This window comes from Hemitrygon akajei, chromosome 1 (assembly GCF_048418815.1).
Source record: "Hemitrygon akajei chromosome 1, sHemAka1.3, whole genome shotgun sequence".
NCBI classification, from domain to species: Eukaryota; Metazoa; Chordata; class Chondrichthyes; order Myliobatiformes; family Dasyatidae; genus Hemitrygon; species Hemitrygon akajei.
This window is the reverse complement of record NC_133124.1, coordinates 39,340,458-39,364,421: the sequence shown is the minus strand read 5'-3', so window position 1 is coordinate 39,364,421 and position 23,964 is coordinate 39,340,458. Positions and strand designations below refer to the sequence as shown.

Here is a 23,964-nt window from a genome sequence, read left to right as displayed (position 1 = left end):
CCCAGGGAAGTTAAATAACATTCTTTTATTTTTATTTATAGACATCAGGTAAAGGGTTTCTCAAAGCTTTGTCCATGTCAACGGTTTGTTCTGAATTTCCCCAGAGATAAGTAAAAGTTAAGCAGTTGAAACAATTTTATTTTAAAGGCTAAAAACAACAACTTAATCTCCTTACAAGTTATGCAAGGAGATTAGGGTTGGATTATTTGTGTAGGCCAGGAACTAATGAGTTCTTTTGGTTGGGAGTTTTCCTCTTGTTCTGCAGAATTAATTAATATCAACTGTTAATGCTGATTTTTCAAAGACCAAATTACTAATGATTAAAAGGAACATAGGAAAATTCAGGTTATATTTTACAACAGAGCCTACTTCAGCATTCAATCGTCATCTTTTTAAAAAAGACTTGCAACAATATAGTGGAATTATGGCCAATAATATAACATATTCAGGACACATTTTAATGTCGTATTCAAGTTTTCTTTGTGATATCTAACCTAAATTAAAATTATTGGAGTTATTCAAATAGCTTTATTTAAAAATATCATCCCTTGTGTTCATCCAGTGTTCATCCTTTTCAACCTTACTGGTACTCTGGCCATCATAAATAAACATCCGACAGGTTTTTGCGATCTATGTCAGGAGACTGAAACAGTAGAGCATATTCTTATTTCATGCAGGAAATTTGCACAGGGAAGACAACAAATGCTACAACAATTACGCAAAATTGGACTGGTAGAGAACAGTGTTAAAGGTTTATTGGAATGTGGGGAGAGTGATCGGGGAGGAAATGGTTGTTTAGTTTTTTAAGGGCGACTGGACTGGAAAGACGACTTCAGGCAGTCAAGTGAATGGACAGTGAGGGACGTAAATCCTGAAGATGGCAGTGTGGATGCCAACTGCCGTAAAAACTCAAGGAAGAAGAAGATCCTTTTCAAATGGCTTAATTGAACAATGTTAAGAATACAGTTGAAAAGCAAAACCAACTTCTTGAAAGTAATCAGAAAAGAAAATCAACAGCTTAAGCACAAAATTATTATTATTTCAATTGACAGAACTAGCAAATAATATAGCTATAGTTTCCTTACTAGACTCCAGATCAAGAAATTCATCCCTGGCTACACAGCAAATTCAAACTTTAGTTCAAAGTCACTACAATTCAGAAACTACTACTTTGTGTGGTTAGAATGTGTGATAGAGAATACAATTCTCTCGCAAAGTAAATTAGGCAATTCTATGGAACAGCCAGCTTTACAAAATGTTTCATTCTAATTCAACATTGAGCGAAGCTGTTGCTAATCTTAAACCTTGTTCAAAGGATCTGGCAAATAAATCTTCAGACAGGTATCCTTCAGGAAGGTGAACCCACGGAAAGCCTGTGGCCCAGATGGGGAACCTGACCGAGTACTAAACAACTGTGCTGATCAACTGGCTGGACTGTTCCCCCGATATCTGTAACCTCTTGCCTCAGCAGTGTGAGGCTTCAATTATACTGGTACCTAAGAAGAACATGGTAACCTACCACAATGACTGTCATCCAGCAGCACTTACATCCACAGTGATGAAGTGCTTTGAAATCGTGCCTGAGGAGTGCCTTGGATCCACTCTAATTTGTCTACTGGCACAACAGGTCCACAGCAGATGCCATTTTATCAGCTCTTCACTCCACCCTGGAACATCTAGACAGCAAAGGTGCATAGATCAGGGTGCGCTTAATTGACTACAACTCAGCATTCTATATTATCATCCCCTCAAAACTAAACACTAAGGTCCTAGACCTTGGCCTCATACCCCCTTGTTCAATTGGATCCTTGATATCCTCACCTGCAAATCCCAGCTTGTTTGGATTGACATTTCCATTTCATTTCATTTTTCAATCTTTTTTTATTGATTTTCAAATAAAGAATATACAAATACAAATCGAAAGAGGAGTTTAACAAGTAGATAATATAAAAGACATATAAACAGCAATATTAAAGACAAAAAGCATATAATATCAAACTCAAATAGGTAATATATTATGCTGTTATATATACAATGGTCAGAGAGAAATTACAATTCCTCATAGCAATAGTAAAAAAAGATTGGAAATTTTATTGATAGAGAAAGAAAAACCCCACTAACTAAACTAAAACAAAAAAGAGAGAAAGAAAAAAAAAGAAAAAGAAAGATTGGGCAGTCCAAATGAGGATAAACTTAAAAAAGAAAGAGAGAAAAAAAAACACATCCTTCCAGTCATCTCCAAACCTTCATGGACAAGGATATTCTCCAAAGAGAATAAAGAAAAATAAATAAATAAAGATAAATTAAATCATGTGAAAATATTGAATAAAGGGTCGCCAGACTTGTTCAAAATCAAAGGATGTATCAAATGTCCGGCTTCTAATTTTCTCCAAGCTTAAACATGACATGATGGAGGAGAGCCAATAGAAAACAGTGGGTGAGTTAGATTCTTTCCAGTGTAGCAAAATAGCTGTCCTAGCCAGTACAGTTGAAAAAGCTATCACATGTTGGGCGGAGGCAGACACTTTGCTTGCTTCCTCTGGGAAAATCCCAAAAATTGCTGTAAGTGGATTAGGTTGAACATCCATATCTATAACTTTAGATAATATTCCAAACACATCCCTCCAAAAATTATTTAAACTTACACATGACCAAAACATATGGGTTAGAGTGGCCACTTCTGCATTACATCTATCACAAATAGGGCATATATTAGCACCAATTTATCTATGTACTATCTTAAACTGAATTAAAATATGGCGTGCACAGATAGATGAATTATTAACTAAATAATAAATTTTACTCCATTGGTTATCTGAGAGTGAATGTTGAAGTTCTACTTCCCAGGAGCGTTGAACCCTATCATTAGGCGATGTGTGAGTATTCATTAACTGTTTATAAATGATAGCTATTAATCGTTTTTGAAAAGGTTTAAACTGAAAAATAACATAAGCCAAATTTGAAGAGCAGATCAAGGGGTAATTTGGTAAAAAATCACATAAGAAATTCCTAACCTGTAAATACCTGAAAAAATGTGTATTGGAGATATCATGTTTATCCATTAACTGTGAAAAAGACATTAAACAGTCTTGTAAAAACAAATCTAAAAAAGTTTTTATTCCCTTAATTTTCCAAGTTAGAAAAGCCTTATCCAAAGTTGATGGTTTAAAAAAGAAATTTGAATAAATATTACTAGAAAGTAAAAAATCATTTAATTCAAAAAATCTATGAAATTGAAACCAAATTTTTAAAGTATGTTTAACAATAGGGTTAAGAGCTTGTTTACCTATTCTGGAGAACAAAAAAGGAAGAGGAGCTCCTAATAAAGAAGCTAACGAAAACCCCACTACTGAATTTTCCTCCAGCTGTAACCATGAAGGGCAATCTTGATCGTCTATATCATAAATCCAAAAAGTAATATAGCAAATATTAATTGCCCAATAATAAAATCTAAAGTTTGGTGAAGCCAGTCCTCCATCTTTTTTTGATTTTTGCAATAAAAGTTTATTCACTCTAGAGCTTTTATTATTCCAAACATAAAACAGAATCAGAGAGTCTATTTTATCAAAAAATGTTTTTGGAACAAAAGAGGGAACTGCTTGAAATATATATAAAAATTTCGGTAGAATAACCATTTTTATAGCATTTATTCGACCTATCAATGACATCGACATAGGTGACCATTTGGAAAGTGCCTGTTGAGTATATTCAACTAAAGGGAAGAAATTATACCTATATAGGTCTTTAAAAATTTTTGTAATTTTGATACCAAGGTAAGTAAAATGGTTTTTGGCAATATTAAAAGGTATTTGATCATAATAATCAAAATAATTATTAATAGGAAATAATTCACTTTTATGTAAATTAAGTTTATATCCAGAAAAAGTACCAAATTCCATAAATATAGATAACATAGAAGGAATAGATTTCTTAGGATTTGAAATGTAAACGAATAAATCATCCGCGTATAACGAAACTTTATATAATTTATCCCCTCTCCTAATACCCTGCACAGAATTAGAATCCCTAAGAGCAATAGCAAGTGGTTCTAAAGCCAAATTAAATAATAAAGGGCTAAGGAGACAGCCCTGACGGGTACCTCTATATAATCTAAAGTAAGGAGACTTTTGATTATTAGTTAAAACCGCAGCTACCGGGGCATGACAAATCAATTTAATCCAGGAAATAAATCCTGGACCAAAATTGAACCTCTTCAAAACCTGAAATAGATAAAGCCACTCCACCCTATCAAAGGCTTTCTCTGCATCCAAAGATACAATACATTCAGAATCTTTGGTTGAGGGGGAATAAATGATACTTAATATTCTTCAAATATTAAAATGTGAGTACCTATTTTTAATAAATCCTGTTTGATCATTTGAGATAACATTAAGCAAGATACTCTCAAGCCTATTTGCTAGAATCTTAGAGAGGATTTTAAAATCTACATTCAGTAAAGAAATAGGTCTATAGGATACACATTCCAGTGGGTCTTTCCCTTTTTTTGGAATCAATGAAATTAGTGCTTCATAAAAAGTTTTAGGAAGGTTCCCAGAAGATGTAGAATCAGTGAACGTTTGTTGAAGATGTGGTATAAGCGTTTCGTGAAAAGTCTTATAAAATTCTACCGTATAACCATCAGGTCCCGGAGCTTTACCTAATTGCATAGAGGATATAGCCTTGGCTATCTCCTCTTGTTTAATAGGTGCATCTAACATATCAACATCTTGAATCGAAATTTGAGGTATGTTTATGTGGTGAACTACATATACCTGTCTGGACACGCCCCCTGCTGTCTGCTCCTGTGGCTCCTCCCACAGACCCCGGTATAAAGGCGATTGAGGCCTGAGCCCGGCCCTCAGTCTCCAGGATGTAGTATGGTGGTCAACTACTGCTTGTTCTTTCTTCCAGTCAATAAAAGCCGATATCTCGCCTCACGTCTCAGAGAGAGTTATTGATGGTGCATCAGTTTAACCTTTGCAAAAATCTATTCATAGTGATATTACTATCAGAGAATTCAGATTTATAAAGATTAGAATAAAAGTCCATAAATATCTTTATTAATTTCATAAAGATCTAAAGTTTCTGTTCTATCTGGTCGGCGAATTTTTAAAATCTGTCTTCTGACCATCCCAGCCTTTAACTGACCCGCTAAAAGTTTAGCAGATTTTTCCCCATGAAAATAAAATAAACTTTTAGATTTAAAAATTTGCTGTTCAATGGGAAAGGTCAGAAGTAAATCATACTGTGATTGAAGTTCGACCCTTTCTTTATATAGGTCCTCAGTAGGTTTAACTGAATACGCTTTATCTATCTGTTTAATTTTATTAATAAGCACTGACAATTCTGCTTTAGTTTTCTTTCTCAAGGCTGCTGAATATGAGATTATCTGTCCCCTAAGAAAAGATTTCAAGGTGTCCCATATAACCAGATTTGACATTCCTTTAGTTGTATTAAATTCAAAAAATATAGAAATTTGCTCCTTAATAAAATTAACAAAAGCTGGATCCTGTAACAAAACGGGGTTCAATCCCCACTGAGATTTTCAAAAATCTATCCGGGAGCTTAAGGGTTAACTTTAAAGGCGCGTGTCTGAAAGCGCAATGATGTCATACGCACATTCAACAACGGAGTTTAACAGACGTGTATCTAAAAAAAGTAATCAATTCGGGAATATTTGTGATGGACGTGTGAAAAAAAGGAGAAATCTTTATCATATATATCATATATCTCCAAATATCAACAAGGCCATATTCTAATAAAAAAAGAGTTAATACAAGCTACCGCTTCATTAGGAAGCGACGACAGGTTGATGACCTGTCAATCGCCGGATCTAAGCAACAGTTAAAGTCACCACCCATGATCAGCTTATATTCATTGAGATTCGGTAACTCTGAAAAAGTTTCTTTAAAAAATCAGAATTATCTACATTAGGTGCGTATACACACACCAGAGCTACCTTTTGCTTGCATAATAAACCAGTAACAATTAAATATCTTCCAACCAAATCAGTAGTAGTATTAAGGTGTACAAAAGGGGTTTTGGGACTAAGAAATATAGAAACGCCTCTTGTTTTACTATCCGACACTGAGTGAAAAAGAGGTCCTTTCCAAAAGCGAAAAAATCTATCCCCATCCTGTTTTCGTATATGATTTTCTTGCGCAAAAATAATATCAGCATTAAGTGTTTTTAATTTCTTAAAAATCTTTTTACGCTTAATGGGATGATTGACACTGTTCCAATTCCAAGATATTATATTAATTTTATTATTATCCATGTTTAAAATTGAGTTTAATATTATATAAAAGAAATGTTACGCAGGTACAACCAGGAGCGACACATTTACGAAAGAGAAATCCATCAAAAGAACTGCCCAATCAAGAAAAAAACCTACTCCAATAGACCCCTCCCCCTCCCAATCGATAGAAAGGAACCAATAGCTGGTCCCATGCTAACTAATCACCTTTGACCCTGTTCTCCAACTTGCAGCATCCGTATATATATAAAAAAAAGCAAAAATCCCACGGAAAATAGAATAATAAAAGGCACAAACAGAATTCAACTACTATAATGTTGTGTCTAACATTAATAAAAACATAATCAACAACGGCCATATAACCATATAACAATCACAGCACGGAAACAGGCCATTCCGGCCCTCCTAGTCCATGCCGAACTCTTAATCTCACCTAGTCCCACCTACCCGCACTCAGCCCATAACCCTCCACTCCTTTCCTGTCCATATACCTATCCAATTTTACCTTAAATGACACAACTGAACTGGCCTCTACTACTTCTACAGGAAGCTCATTCCACACAGCTATCACTATCTGAGTAAAGAAATACCCCCTCGTGTTTCCCTTAAACTTTTGCCCCGACTCTCAAATCATGTCCTCTCATTCATCTTAGAATCAGCTAAAGTAGCTTAAACACATATTCAAAAGAAAGAATAAATCCGAGCAAATAATGTTACAAAGAATATTCTTTCTCTTGAAAAATAAAAATAAATGAATATATGTATATAACAGACCTAAAACTATAAGTATTGAAACATTAAAAAAAGATTAATACACAACAGGTCCTACACGGACCACTAAAGTACAATACTATAAAGGTTCCCTACAAAACAGTTATATATGTATTAATTATTAATAAGGTAAAAAAAAAATCGACCACGTCCCATACCAGAGAGTGAAAAGGTATAACATGTACTTAACTCAAAAGCTCCATAAACAACTCATACAGCAGATACTTCAAAATTGGCTATTGAATAATCGATGTAATTTTAATATTTTATTCAGTAGGCGTAACTTTAAAGTTTTTAATATACTCCCATCCCTCCTGAGGAGAGTAGATTCTCAATGGTTGAAATATTTCAGGAAAAATTATCAGCTTTGCTGGAAAGCGAAGGGAGGGATTTAAATCTAATTTATACATTTCACTCATAACTTCTCGATATTTCTTTCTTTCGGCAAAGATTTTGGGGGGATAATCTTCAACTATACGAATGTGTGTTGAATTAAAGAGTAATTTCCGTTTCTTTCTGGTTTCTCAAAGAATAGCTTCTTTAGTCATATAATAATGCAAAGAAAGTACAACTGCTCGAGGACGTAATTCGGCTGAACGGCGAGAGAATGGAATTCTGTGAGCTCTGTCGATTAAGGGGCTAGATTCGAGGGTTTCATTGAAAAGTGAATACAGCATATCTGAAAAGAATTTTAACAGATCGCCAGCTTCAGTATTTTCAGGCAGTCCCAGAATACGCAGATTCCTCCGACGCCCTCTACTATCTAAATCAACCATTCTTTTCTTCGTTTTAGATAGTTCCGAGGTAATTTCATTGATTTTCTTTTCCATTGAAGATATCTTCATTCCTTGATCTTTAATAGTTTGCTTGAATAAATCATGCTCGCTCTCGATTCGGGTTGTAGTCTGCTGAAGTGTTTGAAGTTGAAGCATCCAAGTTTTTCAACAAGTCTTGAATCGTAGAAATAGGTTTTTCGAGCTTCCCGCTTGAACCGGTCAGCTTATCAATTTTAATATTAAGCGATCCGAATTCCGACTTCATGTCTTGTATTGAAGAAAATATTCCCGCTAGTGTAACAGATTCCTCCGTTTTCTTGGTTTGTTCCGTTTGCTCCATTTCGGGGAAAGTCTTGCCGCTTCTCAGTTCAATACCAGAATGACTTTTTTTGGCCATTGTAATTACCGGTAAGTCGTAAAATTCTTCAGTAGAAGTAGTAAGTCATTAGAACGAAAAGGGATCTGTTAGTGGGATATAAAATATATTAAAAGAGAGAGAGCTGCTAGAAACGCGACCTACTCCATGTGCTACAAAGATGGAGAATCCAACGTTTCCACGTTCTCCATCTGCATAGGTGCAGCGGTCGGCTGTGTGCTCAGCCCCTGCTCTATGACTGTGAGGCTCAGCACAGCTCCAACGCCATACTTAAGTTTGCTGATGACACCACTGTTACTGCTGAAAGAAAGCTGACGCTGAATCATAAGGGAGGGAGACTGAAAGTCTGGTTGAGTGGTGCCACAACAAATCCTCACTCAATGTCAGCAAGACCAAGGAGCTGACTATTGTCCACGAGCCAGTCCTCATTGGGGAATCAGAGGTGCAGAGGGGTAGCAATTTTAAATTCCTCAGTGTAATCATTTCAGAGGATCTGTCCTGGGTCCAGCACGTAAGCGCAATTATGGAGAAAGCATGGCAGCGCCTCTACTTCCTTAAAAGTTAGCAAAGATTTGGCATGGCTTCTAAAACTCTGACAAACTTCGATAGATGTGTGGTGGAGAGTATATTGACCAGTTGTATCATGGCCTGGTATGGAAGCAACAAAGCCCTTGAATGGAAAATCCTACAAAATTACAGCCCAGTCTGTCACAGGTAGAGCCGTTCCCATCACTGAGCGCATCTGTACAGACTGCTGTTGTAGGAAAGTATCATCATGGACTCCCACCACCCAGGCCATGCTCTTCTCACTGCTACCATCAGAAAAAAGGTACAGGAACCTCAGGACCAACACCACCAGGTTCAGGAATAGTTACTTCCCCTGAACCATCAGTCTCTTGAATCAATGGGGCTCTTGAATCTTCACCCACCCCATTGTTGAACTGTTCCCACAACCTATGGACTCACGTTCAAGGACTCCTCATCTGGCTCTCAATATTTATTGCTTATTTATTCATTTATTTATTGATTTCTGTTGTATTTTTACTACTTGTTGTCTGCTGTACTTCGGATATCTACCCAGCCTGTTCAATGCGGTTTTTCATTTTTCTTTGAGTTACTGTGTATGCCCATAAGGAAATGAATCTCATGGCTGTATTTGATAACATGCATGTACTTAGATAAAAACATTAACTTTGAACTTTGAATTTTGATAAAATACCACATTAAAGTAGTAGAAGATGCTCTTTTGCTGAGGTATATGATCGAGGGCTTTACTCTTATAAATATTTTTTTTCAATCTTTTTTATTGATTTCCAGTAAAAAAATATACAAATCAAAGGCTTCTAAATTGTAATTCTAAGTATTACACTTGGCATGGGAGGGTTTAACTGCAAGCCTATGTTCCTGAAAATGGGAGCACAATGGATTCTGATTAATTGGGCCATTGGTTAATCAGGGCGACCACCTATTTGGGACAAATCTTATAGAACAAAAACAAATGGAGAAAATAGCTGGGATTCCCTTTATTTATTTGGAACACTGTCACTTAATTGGAACAACAGACTACTGCTGAACAGTTTCCAACTAGCATCAGTCACGTGCATGTCTTCATTAGACACTACCCCTTGCTTAGAGTGAACAGTTTTTACATAGCGTCACGTGTGTGCTTGTGTTCAAAAAACAGAGATTTTGTCTCTGATGGTTCGCATATAATTAACAGTAAGACAATTCATAACTGTTTTGCCCCCTGCGGTTTCAAGCATTCAGGCTTGGAGATGCCAGAAACAGTTGGGAGTGAAAGTGAAATGATTTCACTACTTCAAGTTAGGAACTATGAAGAATTTAAAGGTAACAACAATCATCTTGAATGTTACAATGAAAATGAAGATTTAGGGATGCAATCGTCCAAAGCACTGGATGTAAGCAGTCCACTATCTGCACGAGGTGTGCACTGATTTTGTTCATTTAAAGTCAACCAAAAGAACACAGCAGCATACACTGAATAAATTTCTCCATTGATCACTATCAGGAACTAATAGCAAGTTTTTATAGTACTTAGTTTTGTTAGTGTTCTAATATGTTCTGTATTTCTTTCAAATACATAATTTGTTACTCAGTTAAATGGTCATTTGTCTTTTTTATACCTTTTTAACTTTTTCCATGAAACTTTGGCTAATTGGGGCAGCCACTTAATTGGGCCAAAATATACTGGTCCCGATGTGTCGGAATTAATCAGAACCTTCTGAATTTTATTTGTAAGTACTAATTCTTCCTGAGTCCTTATCAGGGAAATAGAAAAGACAGGACGTTCAACTGAACTTTGTATTGCACATATTTGCTCTTTGTGTAATATTTGCTCTTAGTGATCCATCCCCTATTCACTAGGGCTGACTGGCTTACATGTCCATTCACCTGAATTGAAATGAAGATCAGGTCTATTGTATAACCGGCAGGTATTCTGTTCTCAAATGGTGAGAGTGAAAGGGCTACTAAAATTCATGCTGGTGTTGCACTGGAGTAAAGGTTAAAGCCCACAGTCACAATTCAATAGTTAGAAACTAATAATGAAGCTTTTGCATTTTAGTCATTAGAAAATATTTAAATAGCAATTTTTTGACAGTTAAGGTTATTTACATAAACAAGAAATATGTCACAAGTAAAAGAATGAAGGAAATCATATTGATTAAAGTGAAATAAAGAATAGATACAGCATTAGAAATAAAAAAAAATTAGCATGTAACATTGGGCCAAAATAAAAAATATCTGGGTAAAAGTTAGTATTTTCCTTTCTTCCTGTGGAATTGGAGAAAACAAAATTACAAAGACCATCATATTTCTTACTAAAACCCACAGGAAAATGGGCTTTCATAATTTGACACTTCTCCTTTCATTCAATAACTTATTGCTTCAGAAAATTAGTACTGTAGCTTTGTTGACAAACAGACACATTAAATAAGGAAATGATTAATGCAACTAAAGTCACTTCTTTAAAATATATGTTTTTTGGGAAATGCTCTCTTCCACAAATGTATACTGTAAGCTTACAATTATATCATGGCACTGAATCTTTTCTTTAGTTGACATGGTTATAAACAGTCATATGATTAAATTTGTATAAAGTGGAGTTGTCACCAGATTTGGGGAGTGATATTCATCTTTAGCAGGTGAGAGAAAATAAGCAGCTTTGAATCTCTTGCTTTTTATATGACCCACACATTTTTCCTTAATTTATATAGACATGGATAAAGATGATCAACTCCCTCCTGTCAGTTCCACTCCTTGCATTTCTCTACAGTATAATGAAAGGGAAAGATTGTAATGCCACACTACATGTTTGCAGTATCAGTAACAGGGCCTGTAAAAGCTTGTTTATCTTTACCTCACTGCCTATCTTAAAGTTTGATTTACAGGTATGAATATTCTGCTCATAAAACGTAATTCCTTTCGAACTTTGTTCAAGAAATCTACTGCTAGCAGGAATAAATAAAGTTGTTCTGTTTGATATTTTGAAGAATTCACTGATCAGTAATCTGAACAGGAAGCAAGACAGGACCCAGCCCCTAAAATGAATTTTGGCAATAGCTGAGGCATTACCAATGACATTCCTTATCTCTTACAGGAATATTTTTAGCAGATTCCTCCCTCTTCAATATGCAGAGAACAATATAAATGACCAGATGATATATAGACATACATCTTTGATATTTATAAATTATCAGGAAAATTATTTCACACATGACAGTCCAAAACCACTATTGACAGGTTTTGCTGTGACCAACTCTTCATCGTGAGTATAATTTTAGCAGTTAGTTTGAAAGAACTAGAGTGTAGCCAGGATGCAATGTTGAGGCTTTATAAACCACTAGTGAGGTCTCACTTAGAGTATTGTGTGCAGCTTTGGGCCCCTTATCTAAGAAAGGATGTGCTGATATTTTAGAGAGTTCAAAGGAGATTCAAGAAAATGACTCTGGGATTGTACTTATTATATGAGGAGAGTTTGATGGCTCTGGGCCAGTACTCACTGGAATTCAGAATGAGTGGGGATCTTATTGAAACTTAATGTTGAAAAACCTTGACAGAGTGGTTGTGGAGAGAATGTGTCTTATGGTGGGGGAGTCTAGGACCAGAGGACACAGCCTCTAAACAGAGATGAGGAGGAATTTCTTTAGCCAGAGAATGGTGAATCTGTGGAATTCATTGCCACAGGCAGCTGTGGAGACCAAGTCATTTGGTATATTTAAGTTAGAAGTTGATAGGTTCTTGATTAGTCAGGGCATGAAGGTTACAAGGAGATGAAGGGCCTGGAGATTGGGGCTAAGAGGGATATGGCGCAGCCATGATAAAATGGCAGATCAGACAGTGGGCCAAATGACCTAATTCTGCTCCTATATCTTACTGTTTTATATTACTCAGTATTATGCATGAACTGTGTCTGCAGTTAAAGCTTATGGAATGTTAACGGAAGGACAGGCTATTAGAGAGTGATGGCTTCTGACCATATTGTCACCCTGATCTCATGGGTTGTTCAAAGTCTATTCACTTGCAAATACAATTAAGATTGAACGCTTCATAGCTAAACTACATAGAAATGAGGCACTCGTTATAAAATTCATAGATAAAAATCACAATGTTGGAAATAGTCATCCATGCAGAAGCAAGTAATATGCTGTCTGATTGATGTATTTTCCACTTGCTGCTAAAAATGCAGCAATTGTTACTTCTGATCGTGCACTTTGATGCAGCTATGCCATCCAGTGGTTCAGCACAACAATTCACAGTGGATCTGACACCAGTTTAGCAACATCTCAGCCTCAGTGCCTGTAATCTTTCATCTATTGCCTTGTGATATAATAATGACCCACATCATCGGCAGTAATGCCATCAATTTTCTGTACAACCGTGGGAACTGTGTAGAAGTTGGTATTCTCATGGAATCCCACAGCAGAGCACAATTCCACAGATTTCTCAGAGGAAATCTAAGGAATGCCAGGTGGTTCTCTGTTTAGGCAGGGTGTGGATATTTAGGAAATTCCAGATGTTCAGACGTGGTGCAAGTTAAACAAGCCCATCCATTGGAATTGGACAGAACATCTGTAAGAGAGAATGTTAAGAATAACGTAATTTACAATTTAGGTAAGCTTTTTTTCCTGTCTGATACTTTAAGTGTTTTAGAATCATAGAGTCGTACTGCAGGGAAATGGACCATTCAGCCCCACTGGTCCAGTCCAATCCACATTTCCATCTAAGCTAGTTCCATCTGCCTGTATCTCTCTAAACATCTCCTATTCGTGTAACTATCCTGAGTACCTTTTAAATGTATCTGCACCAACTATTCCCTCCAGCAGCTTATCCAAATATGGCTTTTCACTCTCACTTTGAACCCATATCCTCTGGTTCTTTATTCACCAACGCTGTGGGAAAAAGACAATGTGCATTTACCCTCGTGATTTTATACAGCTTTGTAAGATCACCTTTCATTCTCCTGAGCTCCAATGAAGAAGTTCTGGTCTGCTCAACCTGTCTCTATAGCTCACTCACTCTAGTGCCTGCAACATCCGTGTGAATCTCGTTTCAACCTTGATGACATCTTTCCAACAACAGGGTGACCAAAGCCGTACATGTATTCCAAATATAGACGCACCAACATCTTGTACAGCTGCAATGTAACATCCCAACTTCTATACCCATAGCCCAGACGAATGAAAGCTGACGTGCAAAAAGCATTCTTCACCATCCAATCTACAGTACCTGTGATGCCACTTTTAGGGAACCGTGTACATGCCCTTCTAGATCCCTCTGTTCTGCAACACTCCTCAGGATCCTATTGTGCACTGGGGAAAAAAAATCTTACTTTGACTTCTGAAAATGCAGTAGCTCACAGTGGTCCTATTTAAACTGGATTTGCCATTCCTTGGCCCACTTATTTAGTTGATCAAGAACCCATTGTACATCCTGATAACCATCTTCACTGTCAGCAACAACATTTATTTTAGTGTTATCTGAAAAACTTACTAACCATGCCTTGTGCATTCTCATCCAAATCATTAATGTAGGTAGCATCTAGATCTAGAGAACACCATGAGTCATAAGCCTCCAGTCCATATATATATAAAAGAAACAAACCCACCCCCAAAATGTAATAACGTATAACATACAAAGTATATGGCGAATTTAACAGTCTGGGTGAATTCTGCCTAATGAAATTAAGGAGTCCCTACATGGTAGTCTATATCTACCATCTTGCCCTCATTGACTTTGCAGCTCACAACTTAGAACCTATTTCAGTTTTAGGCACTGAAAATTGCCTGGTGATTGTGTGGTTTGCATGTTTCTTACTATTTTTCAGCTCATCCCTAAATGTTACCCAGGTACTGTATTAAAGAATTCTTAATGACGAATAACATTTTGTAGTCATTAGTAAACAATCACATTTCAGAACGTGATAAAAGAATGGTTGCTGATTAAGTAGGAAAAGGTGGTTTGGCTCCATGACATTTCCTTGAAAACTCTTGTTGTGCTTTGCTGAAATGACTATCCTCCAAGAAGTGCTAATACCTTTGTTTGTGCATTACTCAAATCAATAAATACATTTCCACTATTTCTTTTAAATTTCAGCTGCAAAATTCAGTCAAAGTGTTAACAGACATTGTTAATCTCTCCCTGTCCCAGTGTAGAGTGCCCTCCTGCTTCAAAACATCTATCATTGTTCCTGTACCTAAAAGACCAAGGTAACATGTCTAAACGACTAGCATCCTGTCCTGCTCACCTCAATAATAAGCAAATGCATTGAGAGGCTGGTCAAGGATTACATCTGCAGCATGCTACCACCCACACTGGCCCACCTACAATTCACCTCTCCACCTACCAATACAACCAATCAATAGCCACAGCTCTACATACTGTCCTTGCACATCTGGAGAAGAAAGATGCTTATGTGAGAATGCTGTTCTTGGACTACAGTTCAGCATTCAACACCATAATTCCCTCCGGGCTCAACTGGAAGCTCAGAGACCTCGACCTTCACCCTGCCTTGTGTAGCTGGATCCTGGAGTTCCTGTCAGATTGCCGGCAGGTGATAAGAGGGGGCCTCCTCACCTCTGCCTTCTGACCCTCTACACAGGTGCCCCTCAGAGCTGTGTCCTAAACCCCCTCCTTTACTCTCTGTATACCCATAACTGTGTCGCCACCCTCAGCTCCAATCTGCTAATTAAATTTAAAGATGGTACTACATTGATTGGTCAGATCTCAAATAATAGTGAGGCAACCTACAGAGAAGAAGTCATCACCCTGACACAGTGGTGTCAAGAAAGCAACCTCTCCCTCAATGTTGCAAAAACAAAGGAGTTGGTTGTGGACTACAGGAGGAATGAAGACAGGCTAGCCCCTATTGACATCAATGGATCTCATGTTGAGAGGGTGAACAGTTTTAAGTTCCTAGGCATACACATTACTGAGGATCTCACATAGTCTGTACGTACTAGCTGTGTGGTGAAAAAGCACAACAATGCCTCTTTCACCTCAGACGGTTGAATAAATTTGGTATGCGTCCCCATATCCTAAGGACTTTCTACAGGGGCACAACTGAGAGCATCCTGACTGGCTGCATCACTGCCTGATATGGGAACTGTAGTTCCCTCAATCACAGGACTCTGCAGAGTGGTGCGGACAGCCCAGCACATCTGTAAATGTGAACTTCCCACTATTCAGGACATTTACAGAGACAGGTGTGTAAAAAGGGCCCAAAGGATCACTGGGGACTCAAGTCACCCCAACCACAAACTGTTCCAGCTGCTACCATCTGGGAAACAATACCGTAGCATAAAAGCCAGGCCCAACAGGCTCCGGGACAGCTTCTTTCACCAGGCCACTTGACTGCTTAATTCATGCTGATACAATTGTATTTCTATGTTATATTGACTATCCTGTTGTACATACTACTTATTACAAATTACTATAAATTGCACATTGCAGATTCAGATGGAGATGTAATGGAACGATTTTTACTCCTCATGTATATGGAGGATGTAAGTAATAAAGTCAATTTAATTCAATTCAAAATCATCCCTGACATCTGGAGTTCAGATTTTTGTCCTGATTTTGCCCAAATTACTGATGAGGACTGGTCTAGGCAAAAGCTAAACTGAGCAACTGTGAGCATGTTATTGATGAGAAAATGCTGCTTATTAGCACTGTTTGGATCATTCTGCAAATGTTTGCGAGGAGGTTGATTGAACATACTTTGCTTTGGATTCGTCATACTTTTTGGGATGGGTGATGCTTGGACAATTTGCCTCATTGCTGGTTAGATGCCAGTATATAACTGCACTGCAACAGCTAGCTATAGTATCAGCTGGTTCTGGAGCATAAGGCTTCAGCATTCCAGGTAAGAGTGTTGTCTGCTTGTACTAGTTTTAGCCAAGTTTAGCAACTTCTGATGCCATATAAAATAAAAACAGAAAATGCTGGAAACACTCAGGAAACATTTGGAGAGATAAGATCAGTTAGCATCTACCATTTGCCAGAATTCATTCTGTTATTGATAGACTTTGAATGACCACTATGGGGATTTCAGACAGAAGCCAAATTGAATCTTGCTTAAGATAATTAGAAGTGCTTGACTCAGGTATAATTGAGGATGGGGTTGCATTAGAAGCTGAGTCTTGCTTAATTGCTCATTATCATTCAAGGCTTGATATGATCTGAGTGGTGATTAATATTGTTTGGCCTTCTTCCATGCGTCCTTTGTTTCTATCAAACCTGCTCTCTAGTGTTGCTGCCTTAACATATTGTGATCTCAATGGATCCCACCTCTACCAGATATAAAGGATTTTCTTTATGTCACTCATAAACTCTCTTTCCCTTTTTTCTACCTGTGATGTCTAGTCCTCAGTCCTTCCGGCATAGCCAGTCTGCTGGTATACCATTTGAGAAGGCAATTAGGAGCCAACTACATTACTGTGTGGTAGAGGCAAAAGCATAGCACTTCCCACCGTCAAAGAGCAACAGAGAATTAAATGGTTATTTAATGACAAACCAACTTCATGGGCACCATTATCCAGGCAACTTTTTATTGTTGTTTAATATTTGTTTATTATCTAATGAACTGCCATAGGGGTTGTATAATCAGTCTCCATGCCATTATTTCAAGTCTCTAAATTATAACCCCAGTAATTTAACCACTAAAGCACCATCCTCTGCAGAAGCAATACATGTCTTAGCAGTCAATCACATATTTCTTCAGTTTGATATTACAGCATCTGCTTTAGATAGATAGATAGATAGATACTTTATTCATCCCCATGGGGAAATTCAACATTTTTTCCAATGTCCCATACACTTGTTGTAGCAAAAACTCATTACATACAATACTTAACTCAGTAATAATATGATATGCATCTAAATCACTAACTCAAAAAGCATTAATAATAGCTTTAAAAAAAGTTCTTAAGTCCTGGCAGTTGAATTGTAAAGCCTAATGGCATTGGGGAGTATTGACCTCTTCATCCTGTCTGAGGAGCATTGCATCGACAGTAACCTGTCGCTGAAACTGCTTCTCTGTCTCTGGATGGTGCTATGTAGAGGATGTTCAGGGTTTTCCATAATTGACCGTAGCCTACTCAGCGCCCTTCGCTCAGCTACCGATGTTAAACTCTCCAGTACTTTGCCCACGACAGAGCCCGCCTTCCTTATCAGCTTATTAAGACGTGAGGCGTCCTTCTTCTTAATGCTTCCTCCCCAACACGCCACCACAAAGAAGAGGGCGCTCTCAACAACTGACCTATAGAACATCTTCAGCATCTCACTGCAGACATTGAATGACGCCAACCTTCTAAGGAAGTACAGTCGACTCTGTGCCTTCCTGCACAAGGCATCTGTGTTGGCAGTCCAGTCTAGCTTCTCGTCCAACTGTACTCCCAGATACTTGTAGGTCTTAACCTGCTCCACACATTCTCCATTAATGATCACTGGCTCCATATGAGGCCTAGATCTCCTAAAGTCCACCACCATCTCCTTGGTCTTGGTGACATTGAGACGCAGGTAGTTTGAGTTGCACCATATCACAAAGTCCTGTATCAGTTTCCTATACTCCTCCTCCTGTCCATTCCTGACACACCCCACTATGGCCGTGTCATCAGCGAACTTCTGCACATGGCAGGACCGGAGAGAGTACGGTTCCCTGTGGCGCTCCTGTGCTGCTGACCACTTGCACAATTGCACCAAAATTGCTTCCAAGTTTCCTCTAAAATTAAGATGAGTAATTACTATTATAAAGTTTCCATAAATCAGTGCATATCAGGCTTAGTTATTAACTCTTTAACTATTCTTATTAAAAGTATTACTGCACGAACATAATATAGTGAAAATAGAGCATTTTAATTAGGGTGCTCAATCCTCCACAGCATCTGATTTAAAATCACTTAAGGTACTTCTAAAAGAAAACATACTTTAATAACTACTTGCTACTTAGTATTTTAATAAATGAAACCCATAAGCTAAGTCCATGTAAGAAAAGTTTATAAGGTTTCTTGCACCATAGAAAATGAGCAGAATTTGAAGATTCCAGGACCTCACTGCATCTGGCAGAGTCTAGTCAGGTTAGCTGTGACAAACTTCTGGATGGGGGATTGGTTTGGATTTTGAATATTCGCTCCTGTTTGTAGTTCTGCAGCACTGGTTTGTGTGTTTCTGGCCTCGATTTCAAGAATAGCAACAAAAGCTCCACACAGTGACATACGAGTTGAGAGATTAACTCCCATTCTGAAATTCTAATTCAAATCTCAAACTCAGGCACAATTCACGGTAATTGTTAGAATATTTTTACTTGATCCCAAGAAGGCAACGTGTTCAAACATGAGGGAGTTACTTTAGCAGAACATTAGCCCGCTCTAATCAACATGCCTTTAAAATTACCTACAGCGGAAGAATTACTGAAGCATAGGCATTATCCTTTCATGAGTAAAAATGAGAAATCTGTATGGGTAAAATTCCCTCTCCATCTGCTGAAACATTTGACCTCAGGAACATTTTTCTATCCAGCAGCACTTTCCTCAGTAGCCATGATTAGCATTTTATTATAGACACAGAAAATTGGCAGAGAATTGAACTATTACAGCCAAATCTACGTTCCCTTCCTGACCTGATATTAATATATGTGCATGTTCAAGCAAGGGGTTATTGGATTATGATCAGGGATTTGCATCCAATATTCCTTTTCTCATCCAGCTTTTTAAAGTCAGGTTTAAAGATGTGCAATGGAGGTTCAAACCCCATCAGACTACATTCAGCCAAGGAATTCCAACTCAGTTAATTAAATAAAGTGGATTAACAAGACAGCATCTTAAATGATAATTGCTTATTAACTGAACATATTAAAAAATATCTCTGCTTCAATGTCTTTTTAGGGAAGGAAATCTGCCTTCGTTGTCCTGTCTGGTTATAATGTACCTCTAACCCCATTGCATTGGGTTCGATTCTAAACTGCCCCTTGAAGTTGGTTCAATTCAAGGGAAATCATTCAGTTCAAGGGAAAACTATGGATGGACTTGGACCAGAATCAGATTTATTATTACCGACATACAGTATGATATAAAATTAGTTGTTCTCTGGCAGCAGTGCAGTGCAAACACATAAAAATCTATAAATTACAAGTAAATAGTGTAAGAGAAGGAAAAATGAGCTGGTGTTCATGAGTTCAGGTACCATTCAGACATCCATTGGCAGAGGGTAAGAAACTGTTCCTAAATCATTGAGTGCAGTTCTTCAGGCTCCTGTAACTTCTACTTTTTGATGGTAGTAATGAGAAGAGGGCAAGTCTTGGATGGTGATGGTGCTTAATGATAGATGCTGCCTTGAAGGCATCCTCTGTGGTAGGAAATGATGAAGCTGGATGAGTTTATAACCCACTCTTGCAAACTTGTGCATTGGAGGCTCCATTGAAGGCTGTGATGCAACCCGTCAGAATATACGAGTCTTTGATAACCTACCAAATCTCTTCAAATTAATTATGAAGCAGGGGTGCTGGCATGCCTTCTTTATGATTGTTTTGCATTGAGCTCTGGATAGATCCTCTGAGATGCTGAAGCCCAGGGACCTGGGGGTGCTTACCTTACCACTTTCATTTATGTTCTCCCAACTTCCCCTTCCTAAGCCTGTCCCTTAGTTTTGCTGAAGTTGTGTGCAAGATTGATGTTGCAACACCACTTAGCCAGCTGACCTACCTCGATCCTGTAAGCGTCATCATCATCTGAGATTCTAGCCACAACTGTGGTGGCATCAGCAAATTTATAGATAGCATTTCAGCTGCGCCAAGCCACACAGTCATTAATAGAGAGCGAGAGAGAGAGAGAGAGAGAGAGAGAGAGAGAGAGAGAGAGAGAGAGAGAGAGAGAGAGAGAGAGAGAGAGTAGAACAGTGGACTAAGCATGCATCCTTGAGGTGCAACTGTGTTGACAGCAAGGAGGAAATACTATTGCTGATCAGCACCGACTGTGGTTTCCCGATAAGAAAATTAAGGATCCAGTTGCAAAGGGAGATAGAATCACAGATTTTGAAGCTTGGTTATCAGTTCTGAGGGAATGATGAATGCAGAGATGTAATCAATAAATAGTAGCCTTGCTTATGTCTTGCAGTCTTCCAGGTGCTGCAAAAGTGAAGTGGAGAGCCAGTGAGATTATGCCCGCTGTAGACCTGTTGTGGTGATAGCCGAATCACAGTAGTTCCAGGTGCTTGCTCAGACTGGAGTCAATTCTGGCCATATATAACCTCTGAAAGCACTTCATTACTGTAGATGTGTGTGTTACAGGGCAATAGTCATTGAGACTGCTCACCCTGCTTTTCCTGGGTACTGGAATGATTGCTGCCCTTTTGAAGCAAGTGCAAACCTCAATCCACAGCAGTGAGAAATTGAAGATGTCCAAGAATACACCAGTCTCTTGGTTGGAACAGGTTTTCAATACTCAGCCAGGTATGCTGTAAGGTCTCAGAGACAGAGATCACAGGGTCGCCAGATGCTGTGGGGATTTGCACAGGTATAGTGTTATTCTCGCTTTCAAAGCATGCATGAATACCCTCACTCATGACTGTACAAAAATATTTTTATTTACATTGTCCCTTCAGTAGTATTAATGAGTTACTTCTGAAACATACCCATTGTTTCAACAATGGGTTTGGGTTGGGTCTATACTTAATAGATCACAGAAAAACATGAGGTGACCTGACTGAAACAAAAGTTGGACTAGGTGGATCCTGATTGGTTATTTATACCTGTGGACATATATAGAACTAAGAAGTATACTTTTAGAATGAAGGAGTATCTCCCAATTCAAATGGAGACAGGAAGGAATTTCTTTTTTCAAGGTTATGAATATTTAAAAGTCTCCAACACAGGGAGTTGTGGGTGCTAGGTGGTCGAACTGTTGGTCTTTATCGTTTTGAGGTACAAGATATGCTCACTCATACCCATTTTTGCAATAATTTGTTGCTGATTTCTGAGATGACATCAGTTCATTCAGGATCATTTAATATTTGCAGTTGGTGTGTGTGTGTGTGCATCATTGCACCATGTATTCTACTTATCAATTAAAGCGTTTGACAATCCAGTCAGGGATTTGTAATAAGATGTGTAAGTTGATGTACCATTAGACTTATTATTAATGCAGTCAGATAACTTTTCAGATAGTTTATGCTGGAAAGGTTAATGCTTTCAAGGTTTATATATTAATATAGTTTAAAATATCCAAAGGTTCAACTATTGATCTTTGATCTGGCATTAAAGTACAGATGTTGGCTATTAACACAAATCACTATCTGGTAAGGTCTTTTTTGTCTTTCTTTTCTTTACCAAACAGCTTTGATCTTGGTAGTGGGTTTAGATTATTTTTTTACAATAAAACTATTAGAATAAAACTATTACAATTCAATTTAATTCATTTGTTTGATTATGACTATGGAGTACTGTGATTGCAATAGCATGATTTAAATATAGTGCATTTTGTACTATTCTATCTTCTTTTTCGATTCATAATATGTATCCTCATGAACTCTGCATTTTCCTATGTGAAATTTAATAAAAATATTGGATGGAAAAAATGTCCAAAAGTGATATTACTGAAGCTTTTGCTTCTATTGCAGGTCGAAGTAAATGACTGATAACAGATGACCATCAATGAAGAGGCCGCTGGCAATGATATATTTCAAACTACAGATCAGAGGAAAAGAAAAGGTTATATGTAATATCAAATGTGGGCAGGTACTCCCGCATAATTAATTTCTGACCAAAACGCAAGTCAAGGACTAATTTTAGACAAATCCAAGTGGAGAATGAAATACTTGGTTCTAGTTATGACTGTTTTTTGTCCTTTGCTGTACAATAATGGTATCTTGTATGGAGCGTCTAGTTAAAGTATGTACACTGTAGCAGACAGTGAATTTGGTAAAGTGATTTCTTTCAGGTAAAACCACTGTGCAAAAGGAAAGCATTGCTGGATTTGTGCTGAGAATGAATCAGTCCTTTGACAGTAGCAACAGTTTCTCTGTAGAATATTTAAATGATTCTGTTTTCAACTTGTATAAAACACTTTTTTATGAATTTATGAATTATTAATTCTTAACATATTTGTAAGATAATGTTAGCACCCCAGTATTTTGTAGTCTTGTGAATGTTGCATTTTATGTGAAAGATATCTTTTAGGCTATTTATGCATTATAGAGTAGGCGATTAAAGGAACCTTTCATTCTCATTATTGCTGCATTTCTCTCTCTGATGTAGTTGAGGATCTTGTAAGTCGTCTGCTGAGTGGAGCGTGTGACATGGTTGTATTACCCTAACTGCCAGATCCAATTTACCATTTGACAGTTTTAAAAGTCCTGGTCTCAGAGCCTACTCTCAAAGCCTTTATCTGGAACACATAATAATTAAATTAAAACACCCACAGACTTCTAAATGTGAGAGGCTAGGAATTCCATCATGCCTAAAGTGGAGCAAGTGGGTGGTTGGGGGTGGGTTACCTATGCACATCTGTTTATTCAGGATTGTATTCGACTGTCTTTGTCCAGAGTGGTCAAAAGCCCAAAGAAGAGGCTGGAAGAACCACACTGCTTTCTATGCTACCAATCAACATTCCCTCACAAACATTTCCCACCACATTTGGGGCTGAACCTGCAGATCTCACATTCATCCATCATAGATGTGGAGAAATATCAAATCATCCTTCAGCACGAGAAATTGCCTTAGAAGAAACATGGGTGTTGATCTATAGGTATTCACCCATCTCTCTTCCAAAATAATGTGTCTACTAAATGTATGAAAGTAAAAGAACTGTGTGTTATCAGTGCCACTATAAAGGTACTCAAACATTGTCTTAACAACCAATACCTAAGGGTGGTAAATGCAGCTAATGAACTGTAGATAATTCAGGTGCAATGCTCTTGTATCACTCCAAACTCCCTACAAACAAAGGTCAATAGTGCTCCTCTATCTTCTCCTCTTCTTCCACTTTTGATGTAAAGGGCAGCATAGATCAGTTAATGCATAGTGAGGAAGACACAAGGTACACAAAAGGATGGTTAGGTGAAATGAGTGGGCCAGAAGTCACAAAATGGAGTTGAATATGAAAAATGCAAGACTCAAGAACATTGTAAAGAAAAATTAAGTGATATCAGAAGGTTTTTAAGCACAAAAATTACCATGTAGGTCACAAAACAATTAAGAATGATAGTAGAATATTGTCCACAGAGTTTGAATGCTGTATAACAGTTGAGAAGGTTTGATTTAACTTCTGGTAGCA

General features: G+C 37.6%; 1 protein-coding gene across 4 annotated transcripts in view; it reads left to right on the top strand.

The window, feature by feature from the left end:
* nkain4 (sodium/potassium transporting ATPase interacting 4) overlaps positions 1-22,920 on the top strand; it is a 518,494-nt gene extending 495,574 nt beyond the window's left edge. For all 4 annotated transcript variants that reach the window (XM_073041668.1, XM_073041677.1, XM_073041695.1 and 1 more), the window contains exon 6: positions 22,310-22,920. In XM_073041668.1, coding sequence (XP_072897769.1) covers positions 22,310-22,323 — 14 coding nt within the window. In that variant the 3' untranslated portion in view covers positions 22,324-22,920. The remainder of the gene's footprint in view (positions 1-22,309) is intronic.
* Positions 22,921-23,964: the final 1,044 nt, after the last annotated feature.